The sequence below is a fragment of the Aedes aegypti genome, chromosome 2, assembly GCF_002204515.2.
Source record: "Aedes aegypti strain LVP_AGWG chromosome 2, AaegL5.0 Primary Assembly, whole genome shotgun sequence".
In the NCBI taxonomy this organism is placed as follows: Eukaryota; Metazoa; Arthropoda; class Insecta; order Diptera; family Culicidae; genus Aedes; species Aedes aegypti.
This window is the reverse complement of record NC_035108.1, coordinates 355373688-355392742: the sequence shown is the minus strand read 5'-3', so window position 1 is coordinate 355392742 and position 19055 is coordinate 355373688. Positions and strand designations below refer to the sequence as shown.

Here is a 19055-nt window from a genome sequence, read left to right as displayed (position 1 = left end):
TTTGTGGGAATGAATACTAGTTTAAAAAAAACTACAGAAGCAGGATGAGCGTCTAGTACTTGTTCTCCGTAAGTATGACCTTTGAGTTTCTTTAAAAAGCGTATTTTTAAGATAAAATAATTTACAATTTACGTTTTCGGATTGCAGCGTCATAATAACCAGCATGACCACCCATGCCGGGATCGGTGGCACGGTTCTCTTCATGAGGAGTGAACAGCCAGGATTGTTCATCAATGGTGTTTAATCTCTTACCTTCATCAACAGAAAGCAACAGAAATACAAAATAAATCGATTTATTACATTGAATATCAATATGAACTTCATTGTTTTTTTTTTTATGATGATCTCATTCTATTCCGACTGCTTGCTGTTATGAACAATTTGTTCGGTAATTTATTTAACAATAGGGTCCTAAAGGCCTGTCCCAATTTTAATGCCAACCGCTTAAACTTAGGCTAAAAACACATGTTTACTCAATTTTTTAATGTTTTTATTTTGTTGAGGTCCAAAAAACATTTTTATAAATTTTATAACATTCCTTGGCATAAGCTCAAATTTTTGGTGCATTTTGCTTTCCGTGTACCTTCTAGAATGTCAGATACACTGAAAAGCGTACTGCAGTAAGGTACACCATAAATTCATTCTTAAAAATACTATTGAGTAAATTTGTAAAATCAAATTGTAATTCATTTATTATTACCATAAAAGTTGAAAAAAATACTATATGACAATAAAATATGGACGGTATTTTTTTCAGTGCTTGCATTTCAAAACAAAAACATTCAATCGTCTTGCTTACTGCAAATCGCTGTCTTGTTTACCATAATGTTGTCATTTTGGCAACGAATATGGTAAAACAGAACCATGCAAAAACAACATTGATCGACCAAACAGACGCCATTACTAAAAATTTGTTCTCGGAACGCTGCTGGTTCGTTTATTTTTGCCTGTTGTTTTTTTGTGAATTATGGCCGGAAAAAGCAAGGAAACTGTCGAAGTTATTGTTGATGACATAGTAGCGGATCCGGAATTGATTGAAGGTATGAATTACATTAAGATATCCTTCGTAAAGTTACTTAATATGTAAAAATTTCTAGAGCATGACCCAGAACTGCAAGAATTGATCTTGGGCGAATGGAACTTGGATGCCGCGATTTATTCTATCTTGGTCGGTAAGTCATTGCATTCATTTTACTAAAATAGAAGTTTTTCGAAGCACTATCTCAATTCCAATTCACAAAATGAGCAGCGGTAAAATTCGGGAAATTCCTACCTGACGTTGTTATCTTGCAATATTTGCTTTTGCTTAGGACACGGAATTACAGTTGGCTATCTGAAGGACATTGATGATGCGGCTTTGTCGGAGATTTTCTCGGTAATCAAGTGGACAGGCCATAAATATGCCCTTAGAAAGAAACTGCAGAGTTGGCCTGAAAGTTCCTTCTATTCAACTAACGCTTCTCACGAGCATGGCCATACAAGCAGTACATCAAATCCTGGGCCATCCAATCATTGTTTGCTACCATCGTCAGTAACGAGAAGCCATCTCGAAGATGTCTTGGAGAGAAACGAGAAGGGTAAAATTGTCCGAAACTACTACGAAAAGCATCACCAGTTGGACACAGAACACAAAAAGTATTTGGCTCATACTATAGTAGACTACTACATAGCTAATGATCGCTACTTCACATTAACTGACATGGCTCGATTTGCTCATTACATCGTAGAACGATTTCCTTCGGAACTAGCTGTAATAACTGCTTATCAGTACTATTTTGAAATTTGCAATCTAATTCAAAAAATTTTACTCTATTTTACAGGAAATCTACTTTAATCCTCGAGATAACTCAATCGGAAAGAAACATCCATCTGGTCTACTTTATGACAGGTTTCATAACAGAAACAAGAAATCCCTATTGGAAAGGAAGCGTAAGAGCAACGACGATATCGACCATTGGAAGGAATACGAAGCAAAGGCTGTTGCCCTATCTGTTGAAGGTAATTTGAAACTTAATTGAAAAATGCCATTTCCCGGGATCCCGAAGAAGTTTATTTGTACGGCTATTTCTCTTTTTTCTAAGTAATTTATTTGTTTCTCAAAATAAATATATTTGTCTTGGCTTCGTTTTGAACTAGAGCCTTCAAAACAAAAAATTTTAGAAAATTATTTTTATATTTATTTTCTCTATTTATGCTCTTGGCGAGTTTGCCACACATTTAGAAAATTTATCAAAAGTCCATACTACAAAATTGAAAGTGAAGCTCACTTTTGATAAATCGTATAAAGTCAAAATCATATTTTCAAACATTTAATCAATTTTATAAAGCACATAACAGTCCCATGTTCTATGGGATTTCCTGGATAAATAGGACTGTTATGGAAGTAGTGGCAATATAGAACAAAAATCAACTAAAGCCTTACGTTGAGTTTGTGACTCTCATATAACAGAATTCATGAAGAACTTTATAAGCCTTCTCAAATAATTTATGAAATAGAAAGCTTCGCATGTATTGCATATACAGTATTGGACAAAACATATGCAACTTTTTCGGTTTTCCATACAAAATTACCAACTTTGGTAAGCTAGATCTCAGTTATTTATGGACCGATTCGTATGAAATTTTCACAGAACATCAGACATAACTTGAATTTCCACATATATTTTTGAGTGATTTTTCCAATCACGAGTTCAAAAGCAGTAACGGTTTGACTAAAGTGAATTTTTTGACGATTTTTTATAATTTATTTAACTAAATACATTGAAGTGATAGCTTGATGGTATCTTCAGCAAAGTTGTAGATGTTGACGAGATGAACAAGTTTGCTAGATACAGCTGTTGTGTAGGGCTAATAGATTTTGCGATAAATAGTTTTGAATTTTTTGACGAAAATTTCACTTTAGTTAAATTGTTATTACTTTTGAACTCGTGATTGGAAAAATTATTCAAAAATATATGTTGAAATTCAAGTTATGTCTGATGCCTTTTGAAAATTTCATTCGAATCGGTCCATAAATAACTGAGATCTAGCTTACCAAAGTTGATTATTTTGTATGGAAAATCGAAAAAGTTGCAAATGTTTTGTCCAATACTGTAATCTTTCTTGGACAAACATTTCGTCGAAAAGATGTGCATTTTGTAAATAACTATTTGATTACGAAAAAAATTCAAATAAACGTTGAAACATAACTATTGATCAGTGAGGAAATTGTTGGCATGACATGAAAAGTAAATTGTGCGGTAGTTTTTTTTGTTTGTGTATGTTCTAAGAGATTAACTTGCATGAATTATATATTATTGATAAAATGCAGCAATGATTACATGGAGCTTTTAGATATCGACGAAACAATTTCACCATAAACTATATTTTTATTATGAAACTGTTTATTTTATGATCACAAATAAACTTAAATACATTTGTGGGACACTTTGGGCGTTAATGGGTTAAAAATTTATAATTATAGTAAATTAATTACTATTGTTATATATTATAGACATTGAAAGACAGAATTGTCACAAAAATTGGCTCCGAAATAATCAGCAACCCGCGGAGAAAGTCACGCAGCTTTGGAAAGAGTCACTCCTGCTGCGCATGCGGACCATTGTACAAGATACAGAAGTTGACAAGAAGAATGTGCTAGCAGAGTGGCCTCGTCTAACGGATGAAAATGGATATTTGCTGGTAATATAAATAAATGCATTAGTTAATATACACTATTAAACCTAGATATTGTTTCCTCAATTTAGATTGATGCAGATTTTTGTTCCATCTACGGAGAGCTTGGTGATCTATCAAACATTTTCAATGTCTGGGAAGGATTCGTAGAACGATTTCTACAATACGTTGAACAAAAAGGATTGAATGACGATTACTCTCGAGAACTTTACAGCCGTCTGCATGAAACAAATATCCCCAAAGGTAAATATTGGCCGTATTCTTAAATTTCTCCAGAATGTAATTGGTTTCATATTTCAGATAGCCGGGATTTTATTTGTTGTACCATATTTCATGGTATCGTCAAGCCAGTTCGAACATCATCCCGCAAATTGCCAACGATTTTGCAAGCACAAACGGATATGTGCTATGCATGTAAGACAGAGCAGGATTTTTCAGAAGCTGTAGCAGAATTACGTGACGAGTACGAAGCAAATGCAGTTCAATTTTTCCCACGGATTTTCGTAATTGGAGGAACCGAGCATCTGTTTGCGTTCTATGTCGTGACTGCGAAATTTCAGTACAAACTTCCATCATTCCTGCGTTGCATCGATCTTGTCGTGAAGCTGAAGTTTGTATTGAATTATAATTTTCCGGAAAGCTGCGAGTTGTTTTGGTACTTCGTTGCCAAACACTTCTACAACGTCGGCTACTCCCGAAAAGCTAGGAATAGCCAACTTCTGCAACTGTTCGCATATCTGAAGGACGGCTAAGAAACAACATGAACTGTCATCTGTGCCGCAGGCCGCAGGGATCTGTTCAAACGTTGTTTGACCATTTGACGATATTCCACGGCACTCCCACCGTTTTCAAATATACGTGTACAGCATGCGCACCTTCAAGATCGTATCAAAATCTGCATCGTTTTAAACGGCACATCAATTCCAGCCACGTCGGATTATTTCAGTCTAGTGACACTGAAAATCAGGACACAACATGCGACGTCTATCATGAAGCTGATAAGCCTACGGATCCCATCGATACGGAAGAAAAAACGATTTTTCAGGAAAATTCAAACACAAACAATACTAATGATCTTGGAAATGTAAACGAATCGTTGGAGAAAGAGAAAGTTAGTTTAAGTGATGATAATATTTTAGTCTTAAGAAATAAGTTAAGAGAAATGTTTTTAAACTTTACGTTAAATTTACACAGTAAGTCAAATTTTACGAGAAAAGACGTAATAAGCTTACAACAGAGCATTACTGATCAAATAGTTAAGCCAATTTGTGATACACTGCTAAAAATATGTCCGGTAGATGATATTGATTCGGAAGGAGTTAAAGAACTTATTGATGATATTTACCAACCGTTTCAGTTTATAAGTTCCGAGAAAAAGCTTAATACTACATTGCAAAACATTCAATTACACGATTCATTACAAACGATCGAATATAAAGATAGCTTTGGAAACACCATGTCGAAAGGATGTTTAATGCCCATTAAGCATCAATTCACGCAGTTTTTCGAGAGTGGCAGTGTTTTTAACGATACGATGAACCATATGAGACAGTTAGAAGAGGAAGATAATTTAACGAACGTTATCAACGGTTCCTTATGGAAAAATGTAAAACAATCGTTTGGAGATACATGTGTAATACCTTATTTTTTGTATTCGGACGAGGTCGAGATGAATGACGCCATCGGAGCACACTCCGGTAGCCACAAGGTTACAGGAATATACTATAGTTTTCCTACTATTCCTTCGCATTTTTTAGGCAGATTAGAGAATTTCTTTGTTGCCGGTTTCGTTAAAGCTTCCGATATGTCAAAAGTAGGTCCATCTTTGGCGTTGAAATAATTGATAACAATACTCATTGACTTGGAGCAGAAAGGAGCGGAATTAAATATTGATGGCCAAAAAATTCGTGTTCATTTTGTGCTTATGGCAATTTTAGGAGACAATTTAGGAATCAATACATTAATGGGATACTCGACATCGTTCAGTTCTATGATATACTGCAGATTTTGCACTATGAATAAGTATGAGTGTCAAACAAATTTAAAACTGGACCCGCTTCGCTATCGGAATGAAAAGCAATATGACATTGATATTCAAAGAAAGGTAGATTTCAAAGAATCTGGTATTAAAGAAGAGTCAGCTTTTAATCGTTTACAGTATTATCACGTTGGCGAATTCACAAGTGTAGACTTAATGCACGATTTCTTCTCGCATGGAATTTGCAACTACGACATGTCTCTAGTTTTGTCATACATGATAAAGAAATTGCATATTTCATTGCTAACGATTAACTACAGAATTCAGATGTTTGATTGCAAAGAAACAGAGAAAAGGAACACTTTTAAAACGATTACTAAAGAACAAATTAAATCATCTAACTTCAAAATGACAGCTCGGGAAATGCTTTACTTTGTACACTATTTTCCTCTGATTTTTGGGGAGATAATACCAGAAAACGACGAAGTTTGGGATTTTGTCTTGTCTTTAGTTGAGTTAATAGATATGGTTATGCTTCCACAATTTAATAACGAGCTTCTTGCAGTTTTGGAAGATCAGATAGTTTATCATCACACGTTATACAGTAAACTTTTTGGAAAGCATTTGAAACCAAAGTACCACATACTACTTCATTATCCTGAAACAGTTAGGAGAATTGGACCTCCGCGGTTTACCTGGAGTTTCAGGTTCGAGGCATTCCATCAAGTATTTAAAAAATATTGCCGCAACATTACCTCTAGGCGTAATATATGCTTGACGCTTTGCACTAAAGCTCAACTTATCTTCATGAATGATATCAAACATTTAAATAACTTCAAAACGTGCATGATCTACAAAAATCCAATAAAATTGAGATCCATAGACTTACCATACGCTGAACATCTTTCGTTGACAAATAAGCAACTAACTACAAACTTTGACGCTGTGTCTACAGTTGCGTACAAAGGGACAGAATACCAAGTAGGTCAGTTTCTGACAAAATCAGCTATCAATTTAAAATGTGTAAAATTATTTGAAATTAAGAACTTATTGATCTGTAATAATGAATTACATGTTGGATGTCAACAATGGAATGTTGAAGAATATGCACTGCATTTAGCATCCTTTAAAGTATCTGTTAACCAATCAATGTTCCACATAATCGATATCGATTACTTTGATGGGCCTCCAATCCACGTGTACAATGAACAAGGCGAAAATTACATTAGGCTTAAGAAATACTTTGTATAAATTGATAAGTTCAATGTGTAATAAATACGCAACTGTTTTACATTTGTTTCCTTTTTTATCGCATAAATATTGAAATTCGATTTACCACCCCTACATCATAAGTAAAAATGAACAGGAACGTTTTTAAATCTACTACGTCTACTTCTCTGATTTTTTGTCGAATTAATTACAATTATTTTCAATTATACCGCATTACATAGTAATTTCTACTTCTGTACAACCCCATCGGAAGGTCGAATTAACTACAATTATTTTAATAATATCGTAAAACATAGTAATTTCAACTCCTGTACCATGCCATAGGGGCATAGTAAAAATAATGAATTTATCTATTTGAAACAAATGCAGAAAGTTGTCTGCACAGATTTAGTGGCGTTGTGTTTTTAAATTAACCCATCAATATAGTATTATTCACCGCAAAGCTGTTTTCAGTGTAGGAACAACCCCAATGTTAAAACTAAAAGCCCTGTGGTGTTTTTGTCGATTAGGCGAACGTCAAACATGATCAAAAGTGTCAAGGTTCATTTATGGACCCAATTTTTAAGAAAAGGTTTAAATATGATGTAGCCGTTATTTGAGCGGGAAAAATTGCTAAAATAATTGCAGTAACATGCTCTTTCATGTCATTAATTAAAAACAAGATTTCATTAAACATTTTAGGACCCAATTTGTTCGGTAATAGTTCACGAACATATGGATCAGTGCACGAGTTCACAAATTTGAAGTTTGAGCGGTGCCGAATTCACTCGTTGCCATGGTCACATAAATAACACGGCACCGCTCAAACGTCAACGAGTGAACTCGTGCATTGGTCCATTGTATTTTTTTGACAGCTGTGTGTCGATTAACATTACAGATTGTTCGGTTATTCTTAACTTTACCGAAAGCATTACCGAGCGGTCAGCGGTTTATATTTCGGTAAAAAATTACCGGAGTCGGTGATATTTTCTAAGTGTGCACCCTAGGCGTTCGAAATACAGTCAACTTTCGTTCGTTGAACTAAACCTGTAGCCCACTCAGTGAAAGACTTTCACTAATCGGGCTGAGTTTCGAGCTGTCATATATCATAGAACAAAAGAAAATCAGAGCTACCAACATTGAAAAACTGCCTCCTATGTCAAAAACTGACGTTTGCCTTCGTTTTAGGTGGGCTCCTATAGCCCAACTAACGGGAGCCCAATTAAAACGTAGCCCTTCTAAAGATAGTGCAACGAACGAAATTCAACTGTACAGGAATATTTGCATTATTTGCTGTAATAATGGAACTTATCTTTTTAATAACATATATGTTATTAAAAAGATACAGATGCATCAATCATCGGATACAACTGCACTGGAAAAAATATAATTGACGGAGTTCTTAGCATATTTTTGGAACGCCTAAATATCATCTCGTTTGGTCTGTCTGAACACTGACCGTGACCTGGGAGGGAGGCACCAATACTACACACGAAATATAAGACAACGTTATTTTGAACTGCAAGATAACTCCAGTGCACCTTCGATCTTTCCTGACAAACATGAAAAAAGGGCCACAGTTTTCTATGCACTAAATATTCATTTTCATTGGAAAAAGTAGAACGATGCGTTTTTCAATGCTTCATGTTAAATCAGATTAAATGGTGCTCACGTGACATTACTTGCGTTATGTGCATGAATTGATTTTCATTCGATTTTTATCACTTTTGAAGAAATACGAAATGTGTTTTAATCAGTTACGCGCTTTTTTCATGTTAGTCCAATGTTTGAGATCTGGGCTCACAGTGACAGTCCGTGACAGCGGAATCTCGGCTCACTATGACGTACAGAAATTTTGTATTGGTTTCTCCCTCCCAGACCGTGACCATATCGATTAAGGAGAATTCTGGGATTTCGGAATTCCACCCGGAATCCTTGGGATTCTACCCAGAATCCTTGGGATTCCACGCGGAAACCTTGGATTCTACGCGGAATCCTTGCACGGTGACGTCATCAAAAAATTTCTTTCCTTCCCTCCTTCGAGAAATCTGAATACAACGGTGCCAGTACCTGTCAAAGTTGACAGGTACTGGCACCATTGTCTTCAAGTTTTGTTGAAGAGCAAAAGAGAGAATACCGCCGTGAAATGCCTGTTTTTCATTGCTTACGTTTTGAACTTTGGCCTGTTCTGCTGTTGCGGTCTGGAAATGGCTGCATAATATCAGATTTCTCTTTCCGTGCGCGCATAAATCCCGCCTGTTCAGTTCAACCCGCGCACCGAACCGGTGTTTTGGCAGTTTTTTGTTTACTCGCCGGAGCTGTTGGCGACTGTCGATGTGTTTTGGCTGACGTTTTCTTGTTTTCATTTACTATCGGTCTGCAGCTCCGCATCGCAACGCAAGAATATTCATCAAAAAGTGAATACGTGTTCTTGTTAGCTTAGTTAAACAATAGTTAGAAGAAAAAATAGTTCCACATGTGCCTGACAGTGTAACTGAGCTGTGCGGAAAAAGAAACTCGATTTTTTTGTTGGTCAAGTGCGGCTTCTGCAAGCCAGCAGACAGAAAAGCACCATGTCGATTACGGAATATGTCCAGCTGGCACTTTTATTCGGTTCTGGCTTTATATTCTTCCTGATGATTGTGGTAAGTATTCTGATAGTTGACATGATAATTGTAGGTAACTGGTTTAGAGATAATCTGGTGAACAAAAAAGTACTCTCGTTTGAGATCAGATCCTTGTATAGCTTGTGCTATCCGGCAATACAAGGGAAAAATTCTGTTAAACCAGGGCTGGTAGCGACTAAGTGTCTTAAAAATAGGAAGTTTAGTCTTCCTTAGCGGAGTGGTTAGAATCCGCGTCTACAAAGCAAAGCCATCTTGAAGGTGTCTGGGTTCGATTCCCGGTCGGTCCAGAATCTTTTCGTAATGGAAATTTTCTTGACTTCCCTGGGCATAGAAGAGTATCATTATACCTGCCACATGATGTACGAATGCGGAAATGGCAACTTTGGCAAAGAAAGCTCTCAGTTAATAACTGTGGAAGTGCTCATTGAACACTACACTCAGAAGAAGGCTTTTACATCACTACATAGCATAGCATAGCATAGCATAGACTGACTGTACATGTCAATGGTTGCTACTCCGTGATTGATCGGAACTGGTAAGAATTGCACTGGGATCCAAATGAATAAGGGATGGGAGTTTCCGCTTACTCTCGAAGTGCAATTTTAGCAGATCTAATATTATTGATCAATAACGGCGCCGGCCAAGTCCTTACAGTCAGTTGGGATGGGGAAGGAATGTTAGGGTGTAATGATTGTTGCTTCTAGAGACCGAGAATACCTCCACAATCACCACGGGAAGGGTGTTCATTAGTGGGGGAGGAAAAGATCTGGGAGTCACCTTTGGTCGGTGATGCGATCCATGGACAAGGGGGAAATATACGACTTACATTTAAAACTAGTTTTGTATTTTTGTCTCGAGAAGTTTTTTAAAAAAAAACGTCAACATCTATAATATCGAACAATTCAAAAGAAGTTTTTATTAATAGCGAAAACTGAGAATTACATTATATATTTTAAATCATATGAAACAGCAATAATGCCGACACTTGTAGTGACGAACCATACATAGTTTGTTTGAAAATTACATATGAGTATTACTGTGCATTTTTGTCTCGAGATGGTAGAATTTTAAAAAAATACGTCAACATTCACAATGTCGAACATTTCAAAAGATATTTTTAATAATGTAAAAAAGAAAAAAATATATGTATATTGAAATTGTGTAAAACAAGCATAATGCCGACACTTATAGTGACGAACCAAACAAAGTTTGTTTTAATATTACACAAAAGTTACACTTTCAAGAAAAAATGTGTTATCATAAGCATGAAACGAACTCACCAGTTGGTAATCCATCCTCGACTGAACACAAATATCTCTTCGCAACACAGTGCGAACAGAAAAACTTCTTGGCGTCCCGAAAACAAACCGTTTTCACGAAGCACTATCCAGCAAGACGCGCGAAAACAGGGGAAAAAAAAATTCTCCATCGACGAAAACACGCGCGAAACCGAGAACAAAACCTATCCGACGACGCAACAACGATCCATCCTGCTTGGGCTTCACGAAGCACTCCAGAAGAAGGCTTTTACATCACTACAAGCAAAAAACGAAAAATAGTGTCTTTATATACCATTGTGGTCAGAACACAGACTTTTCATTGAACCTTTCATTGGAAATATAGACTTGTATTAAAATAGTGACCAAGTCCTTAATAGGAGACCTGCAACCAGTCCTATTTGAAACGCGTTCTATTATATTAATGTTATACTTTTCTTTACAAAAAAAAAAAAAAAAAACAGGTTGGAATCATCCTCAAAGTCACAACCACACCCTTCCCGCACATTGTCCGCCATAAGGAGGAGGAGAGCTTCGTAGATTCGGTCACAGATGAAAGACAGAGGTTTCCATCGCTGGAAGACCCACCGACTTTGGAACTGAGCGTAATTGTTCCTGCCTTTGATGAGGAGAAGCGACGTAAGTTGAATTAGTAGAATATACCAATGACGCAGTGTGACCACCGAACCGGGAAAAGCGGAAAAAATTGGAAAACTCCGGAAATTTGAAAATTTGGATGCATCCACTTTCATCCATTTTTCACAAAGTTATAACCAAAATTTTGCCTATCTCATAATAATTGAGCCTATCCCCTGTAGTTTGAAGTTGAATAGGTATTTCACGGAAAAAAGAGTAAAATGATTTGAAATGGAAGTAGGGTTAATTATTAACACAACTGAATTAAAAACGAGAAAATTTGACGATTTTATCGAGAAAATCAGGAAAAATTGGAAATATAAAAAATATCCATTCTGCAATCAGCACATTCTATTACAGTTACCCTTTCTTTTTCAGTACCGGTTATGCTGGACGAATGCCTTGAGTATCTTGAATCTCGAAGAAAAGCGGAGAAATCCTTCTCCTACGAAGTGATTGTCGTTAGCGATGGTAGCCGTGACAAAACCGTAGAAGTTGCCCAAAAGTACGCCGTCAAATATGGCACCGATAAGGTTCGGGTGTTGGCCCTGGTAGAGAACCGGGGCAAAGGTGGTGCCGTTCGATTGGGAATGCTTAGCGCACGGGGTCGATTTCTGCTGTTTGCCGATGCTGACGGGGCCACCAAATTCCCAGACTACGCTAAACTGGAGCAAAGCATGGCCCAACTCTGCGGGAATGATCATACCAAAGATGCCATCGCAATCGGTTCCCGTGCGCATCTTGAGCAGGAAGCCACCGCCCAACGGACCTTCTTCCGGACGCTACTCATGCATGGTTTTCACTTTCTGGTTTGGACATTTGCCGTGAAGAAGATTCGCGATACCCAGTGCGGGTTCAAGCTGTTGACCAGATCTTCCGCCAGGAAGGTGTTCGCCGTGATGCACGTGGAGCGTTGGGCATTCGACGTGGAGCTCCTGTTCATTGCCCAATCGTACAACATCCCGATCGAGGAGATTGCCGTCCGCTGGACCGAAATCGAAGGCTCAAAGTTGACTCCATTCTGGTCATGGCTGCAGATGGGACGCGACTTGATCTTCATCTGGTTCCGCTATGCAATCGGAGCGTGGCAGTTGCGGAAGGAACACGTAAATTAAAGGCAGTCGATCTCATAGCGGCTTGGTTGGACGAGTGCTGTGCATTTTATAGACTTCTAAGAGTGGAACATAGCTGTTCCAGAATTTATTCCTAAGATCATGTAATCTACGTACATTGCTATTGAGTAACGCACCTATAGAATAAATGTCTCAACGAATTTGAGTTCAAAGGACGATCTTTATCTTCTTAAATCTTATGTGTATCATATACTTCCTAATGCCCTCCCCTTGGGAATAGTGTGTGGTCTTTTGATTATGTTGCATGCTCCAGTGGAACGAGCGATGGAAACAAGATGATATCAAAATCAATCGAGTTCGGTTTGTGAGTGTGGAAAGATATTCGTGTTCAGTCGAGGATCGATAACGGTGAGCTCGTTTCACGTTTATGATAATACATTTTTACTGAGGCAACGTTTCGTCTATATAGATTAAAAAAATGGATGGGTCATCACTACAAGGAATCTATGACAAAAGGTTGAAAGACAAAAGGTCGAAAATTTCCCATCAAGCAAATCACTTTCGACCTTTTGTCCTTTCGACGTTTTGTCTTTCGAAGTGTCGGTATAAACCCTTATTCCGCTTATAACACTCAAAATTTGAAGTTTGTATTTTTATTCAAATGTTCATAATCTTCTAGTACATCTCTGCATAACCAAGGCTGGTAGCGAGTCACTTTTTAGTAACTTGGTCACTTTTTTAAGGCCAGTCACTTTAAAGTCTCTTTTTTGAAGCCATTTCAACTAAAGTCACTTTTTTCGTCAAAAAGTCACTTTTTTTAACTTTTTCGAGATGAATTTTCGGGAGAAAATTAGGAATAGGCCTTTTTTAATTTAGGCTAAGTTTTAAGTTAGGTCATCACCAGAACAACTTCAGTCAGTATCATAATATTGGTTCATGTGGAAAAAGCTTGGACAAAACTTAATCTTTCATAGAGTTCCATGTATTTTGTAATAGTAAGTGAATAGTGGTGAAAGTTCATTGTTATAAACTAAAGGTTTAAATGTTTAGTATTATTTTTGAATATCTTGTGAATTCTCATTTAGTTCATACTCTGTGGTGGATAATTAAATCGTTTATCTTCTATTGTAGAACACCACGTTTTAAAATATGCATTCTTATTCAGTGATGCATATTAAACTGAACGCGAGCCAAAAATGAACTGAACGCGTTCTAATTTTGCACGTGAACGCAGTAAACATTGAACTCTCGTGCAAGTTTCTGCCGCTGCTCACGAACGGCCCGTTCACTTTAAAATGCACACCGAAGCACAAAACTTAAAAAGTACTACTTTGAACTGCACTGTGTGGTATCCCGTACAATGTATGGAACCTTTCATGTTCCTTGACATCTCTAGTAAATATTTCTGCTGTTAAATTTGTTTTCATCTGCCATGAAAACAATTTTCCTTTCGCGTTCATTTTTGTGCTCCTTTGCGTTCAAATTTTTGAACTGCTCAATGTTCAAGCCTACTTGATCTTTCGTTCAAAAATTTGAACTGGAACGCGAACTGAACGCGTTCAAATGCAACACTGTTCTTATTATTCTCTTTGTCTTCGAAATTCGTTTCATTAACCAAACCATCCTGATATAAAACATTATGGCTCCATGTATTTTTTTTAGAAAATCTATAAATAGGTATTTAACACCAAAACGCGAAACAAAGAATAATTATTAAATGTTCTATTTGAGAGTAAAAACTGATCTTACTTCTTAGAACAGACTTTATTTACAAACCAAACCTTTAAAAATGGCCGGATAGATCATAGCTAGAGTGTACCCTAAGGTTTTTTACGTCCGTCGACGTCCCACGTAAAAAAAAACCTCGTTTTTTAAAAAAAGAGGAAAAACCGCGTAATTAAAAACAAACGACGTGAAAAAAGACCTCGTGTTTTTCGACTTATCGCGAATCTAATGTTTTCATTAAATCGTTCATGAAGTCATGCATGCTTTCTTCAAAAAATTGTGGGGTGTCGGATCTTTTTCTTGGCTTTTTTGATTCAGGAGGCTTTTTGAAAGCCACAGAGTTTATATCTGACAATAAGATGCGCGGTATTGAAGTATTTTTTATTGCATAGTTTACTATAATTCGACCAACTATAACCCCCAATGTCAAGTGAATCATGAAAATGTCCAAGTAATTTTGATTGAAATATTAGAAGCTTAGTGCTATTAACTATATAAACAGCATAACTCAGAAGAACAGTTTATTAAGCTTATCTTCTATATGCTAAATGTCCATTCGGCCAAACGTACCTCCCATCAAACTTACTGATGGAAAATTTCAATGCCACTCAGGTTTATATCTACCATTTGTTCTTCCTTAGTTGGCATTTGAAGGACGCGGTTTTAAGCAGTATTTCAATCATATTCGATCTTCTATCATTATTTTTAATTTGAAATATTGAATAATGCACAAGTATAAAATTTTCCGTAATCTTGATCTAGTTACATAAAATATCGATCCGAGATAAACCAGCCTCAGGCTGAATGTCTCGTTAATAAAAATATTGATGACAATAATAAATAAAATATTAATCTTGTTAGGTAGAAAAGTTGGAGCCTGGATGGAAATGTGGAATGACAAAAATTTTGATTATGTTCAAAAAATTTATTAAAAATTACAAAATCAAATACTTGATGATATAAAAGCAACAATTTTCTGAAAAGATTGAAAACCTGTTAAAAAAAGGATTATTCACGTAAATGATAACTCTTCTGTTTGAAAAAAAGTACGCAATATCTTGAAATTTTGGAAGTGCAATAAAAATTTCCAAATATGATACTCAACTTATACTACCCGCACCTCATTTTGAATATTCCCTATCATATTGGATATTGATCGTAAAACAGTAGGTATATTAGAATTGAAATGAAACTAATTACGGCTTGATTTTCAAGTCACTTTTAGTCACTTTTTAGAGAATCGAAAGTCACTTTTTAGTCACTTTTTTCGCAAATCTGGTCACTTAAATAACTTTTTTCGGTGTCACTTTTTGCTACCAGCCCTGTGCATAACATATTCATTTAGCATCACCACACAGATAACTCATTTTGCTACTATTGATCATGAAAAACAAATAACTTGAATGCAATTCACGTTTTGAAGTTGCTGTTTTTGTTGAAATATCATATAGAGACTGCTATGCTTTTAGTTTTCTATACTACACTAAACTAATATTTTTCCATCATATTTTACAACAAAGTTTGTCAATTTTTTTATGTGTAGTACATACATTGAAACATGAATTTTGCGATGAAAAAACGTCTTGGTTAGAAAATCCATATGGGACATTTATGCTTTTGTGGGCAGTTTATTATAATGTAGAATATTTTTTATACAGAAAAGAATGGGCCCAATGGAGCATATTTTTTTTTTATTATGCACCAAGAACTGGCATAAAAAAGTGGTCGGAATGAAATAAACTCGGTCAAAACTTTTGTGCTCAGTAATTTCATGTACGCCAGACAAATTACAGAAACCAAATCCAAAAGCATTTTTTGAGTATTATTAGATATGCTTGACACTGAAGAAGTCTGAAGTCACAGACGAAATAGTCCTATTTGTCTAGATAAACAAAATATTAGAATTTTAAAGTATTTGCTCGCCTTATTAGTGATTTTTAGTATGGTATCGCGGTGCAAGTGGGTAAGTAAGGTGAGTGAAAATAACTTGTATATTTTAGTGAATATTAGGGCTGTTCAATATTTGAAAAACGTTTGAAAATCCTAACTTCCATATCTTTCTTACTATCCTAAAGACGATGTGAGTTCCATATTCCAAGCGCTATAGTACTGGACTGTTAATACAAATTCATCATCTAAACATATAGTGAAATTAATAAAGAAATTTGCTGAAGAGAGCAATTCAATCCGACGGATAGGAGAAGAGATTCATGAGTTTGTTTGCTATTATTTAGCTTCATATGGAATTATAGCCCTGCAAACTTCTAAAAACATCACAAACTAAATTAGCTCAAAACGGATTTGTTACTTCAGCAACATTGTTCATCAAGGTTTGGAGAATGAGTTTTCATTATGGGATGATAAATTAGTACTTACATTACAGTACTACACTGAGATGAAATCTCCATTATATTTTATGTGCAGCAAACATATTTTTTTGCAATCAAGCTTTGCACATAAATTTTAACAATGATGCAGATAGAACCCGTAATTATGTAACCTTTATTTTTTATGTGCGACGCACATCCAAAACAAGGTTGGATCCAATTCAATTTAAATTAGTCTACTTTTAAATTTTATGTTTGGCAACAAATGGTAAATAAATGGTGCGCTTTTAGATTATTTTTTGTTTTGATTACACTTCTCATCATCGAAAAAAGAAAAAAAAAAGCCAAAACGTAAATTTAACGTCTAAACTGTTTGTATAATGTTGAATAATATTTATGTATCATATACATGACTAGTTATTTAAGTGCGATTATTTTTTCTGATACTGATGGGAGTAACGAGCTGAGGAATCAGTGGCATTTTCAGCCTCGTTTCCAGGTTTGCTATTGCTTTCTGACTTCGCTGCTATGTTCACCGGTGTGCTAAATCCCTCGCTATATTCACGTCCTGCTAAGAAACAGATATTTTTGATTAAACTACATGAAGTACGTTTTACTGTATTACGTTATTTACCGTACGTTTAGATTAGTCCATCAGCAAATTCTTCTAGACACTTCCAAATATGTTTTTTTCTGTTTTCTATTGCGTTTGACCCGCAATCAAAAACATATTTCACGTAATTGAATCATGAATGCATTTCATTTGTATTGTATTGCGTAGCATGTGGGAAATATATGTCATTACATTTAATTTTATTGTAATCTAATGAAAATTAAATGTTGCACATAAACTAAAATTTTAGGCCCTCGAACCCATCTTATCTGTTTTCCGCACATAAAAAATAATGGAGATTTCATCTCAGTGTAACGTACTAACGTGTTTGGAACATTTTTTAAAATTTCTTCGTACCTTTAAATCACCACCTAGAAAGCTGAAAATTTCACAGAACACTATTTTTATTATAAGGGTGGTAAAGAAGATATGGGAGATTGGACTTTCAAAAATTGAATCGCCCTAGTGAACTTATGGGTTTACGTTTAAGGGGACAGGATCCGTCATCAATTTCGGAATTTTCAAAAGCAGTTTTTTCGTTCAAAATCAAGAAAATTTACTGGAAAATGTGTTCACTATATTCAATTCTCCAACCGCAACACAGTGAACGCATTTTCATCGAATAATATTCATTTTTGAACAGAAAAACTGCTCTTGAAGTTTCGATGATGACGATGATTACGATGACGAAGCGTTGATCGTTAAAACTTATGCGTAAACATTTGAGGCCATTCAGAACATTACGACAGACTAAAAAATTAACAGATTTTTCAACCATCGTTCAACTCTCCGTCATCGTAATCATCTTCATCATCGAAACTTCAAAAACAATTTTTCTCTTCAAAGCTAAGAATTATTCGATATAAATAAATGTGTTGTGTCGGTTAGAGAATAGAATACAGTGAACACATTTTCTTGTAAATTTTCTTGATTTTGAACAAAAAAACTGCTTTTGAAAATTTCGAAATCAAAGACGGATCCTGCCCCCTTATGCATAATAGAGCGAAAGATTGTTCACTTGTCAGTTATTGCGAATCTTTACTTAAATCCGCAGACTGTCCAACAAGTTGCGCGCCGGTGGCCCATGCGCCGAGTTGTGCGCCAGTCAAAAAGTAAATAAAGAAATCTCGATTACTTTTTCAAATCGACGTAAGTAACTTCCATACGGTTTTGAGAAAATTAATTTAGAAGAATCAAAACCTGTCTTCTAAAACTGTTTTAAAATGAATCACCTTTTTGACATTTTTTCGCCGTGTACATTGCTTAAATTTTGCATTCAATAAGCTCGCATTCAAAAACTAGGGAATTCCTGTTATTTCCCACAAAAATTTTATTAAAAAAAAGATAAGCCGATTTATTCAGTTACTTTCGACGTTTTTGTACCAGTGTAAAATCGACTCAAGTAGTGTTTTGTTTTGATTCGTGGTTAAGTCACTTTGTATCTCCATACAGCGGAGCGGCGAAAGTAGTGGTTAGGTAGCGAAAGTTGAAAATCTTACTTTCGTCGTTTTGTAAATCCGAAAAGTAATGTCAAAATATCTCGCCGAGGAAGTGAATCACTTTTAGGGCTCGAGTCCTAAACTGGAGAGCGATCATAATTGTTTTACCAATACAAAACACATGGAATAAAATTGTTCATACCTTCATGTGCTCAAGTTGCAAGCGATTGAAATCGTTTTGACCGACCCACAACTCGGCGCATAATCGATCGGCGCGCAACTTATGTGGTGGTCTGCGGTTTGGAGAAAAGATTCGCAAAGTGCCCAACTAGTACTAGACCATGGCGCGTAACATTCGAAGTAAAGAGGAAGTGATCGAAATGCTAAAAATTCTCGAGAAGCTCAATAATTTTGGTGAAATAATGTTGCGCAAAATTATTTTCTTTACTACTTCTAAGATGCCCCTCCTTCAAATG

At 35.8% G+C, this 19055-nt stretch overlaps 3 protein-coding genes across 4 annotated transcripts in view; all 3 read left to right on the top strand.

The window, feature by feature from the left end:
* Positions 1 to 665: 665 nt before the first annotated feature.
* On the top strand, positions 666 to 6501 carry LOC110676870. Its single transcript, XM_021846352.1, has 7 exons — positions 666 to 1040; positions 1098 to 1172; positions 1311 to 1750; positions 1821 to 1998; positions 3494 to 3681; positions 3747 to 3918; positions 3976 to 6501. The coding sequence occupies exons 1-7, from the start codon at positions 968 to 970 to the stop codon at positions 4425 to 4427; spliced, it is 1578 nt and encodes a 525-aa protein (XP_021702044.1). The 5' UTR covers positions 666 to 967; the 3' UTR covers positions 4428 to 6501.
* Positions 6502 to 9190: 2689 nt separating this feature from the next.
* Positions 9191 to 12690, top strand: LOC5576963 (dolichyl-phosphate beta-glucosyltransferase). 2 transcript variants are annotated; one of them, XM_021846351.1, is made up of 4 exons: positions 9204 to 9279; positions 9317 to 9507; positions 11231 to 11405; positions 11781 to 12690. In XM_021846351.1, the coding sequence occupies exons 2-4, from the start codon at positions 9436 to 9438 to the stop codon at positions 12515 to 12517; spliced, it is 984 nt and encodes a 327-aa protein (XP_021702043.1). In that variant the 5' UTR covers positions 9204 to 9279; positions 9317 to 9435; the 3' UTR covers positions 12518 to 12690. The 2 variants fall into 2 exon arrangements, with proteins under 2 accessions (XP_001663059.1, XP_021702043.1); XM_001663009.2 differs by having other exon boundaries at positions 9191 to 9507.
* LOC5563771 (tyrosine-protein kinase Btk29A) overlaps positions 9420 to 19055 on the top strand; it is a 417823-nt gene continuing 408187 nt past the window's right edge. Inside the window, exon 1 of the mRNA XM_021846347.1 lies at positions 9420 to 9507. The gene's annotated coding sequence lies outside the window, so the exon portion shown is untranslated. The remainder of the gene's footprint in view (positions 9508 to 19055) is intronic.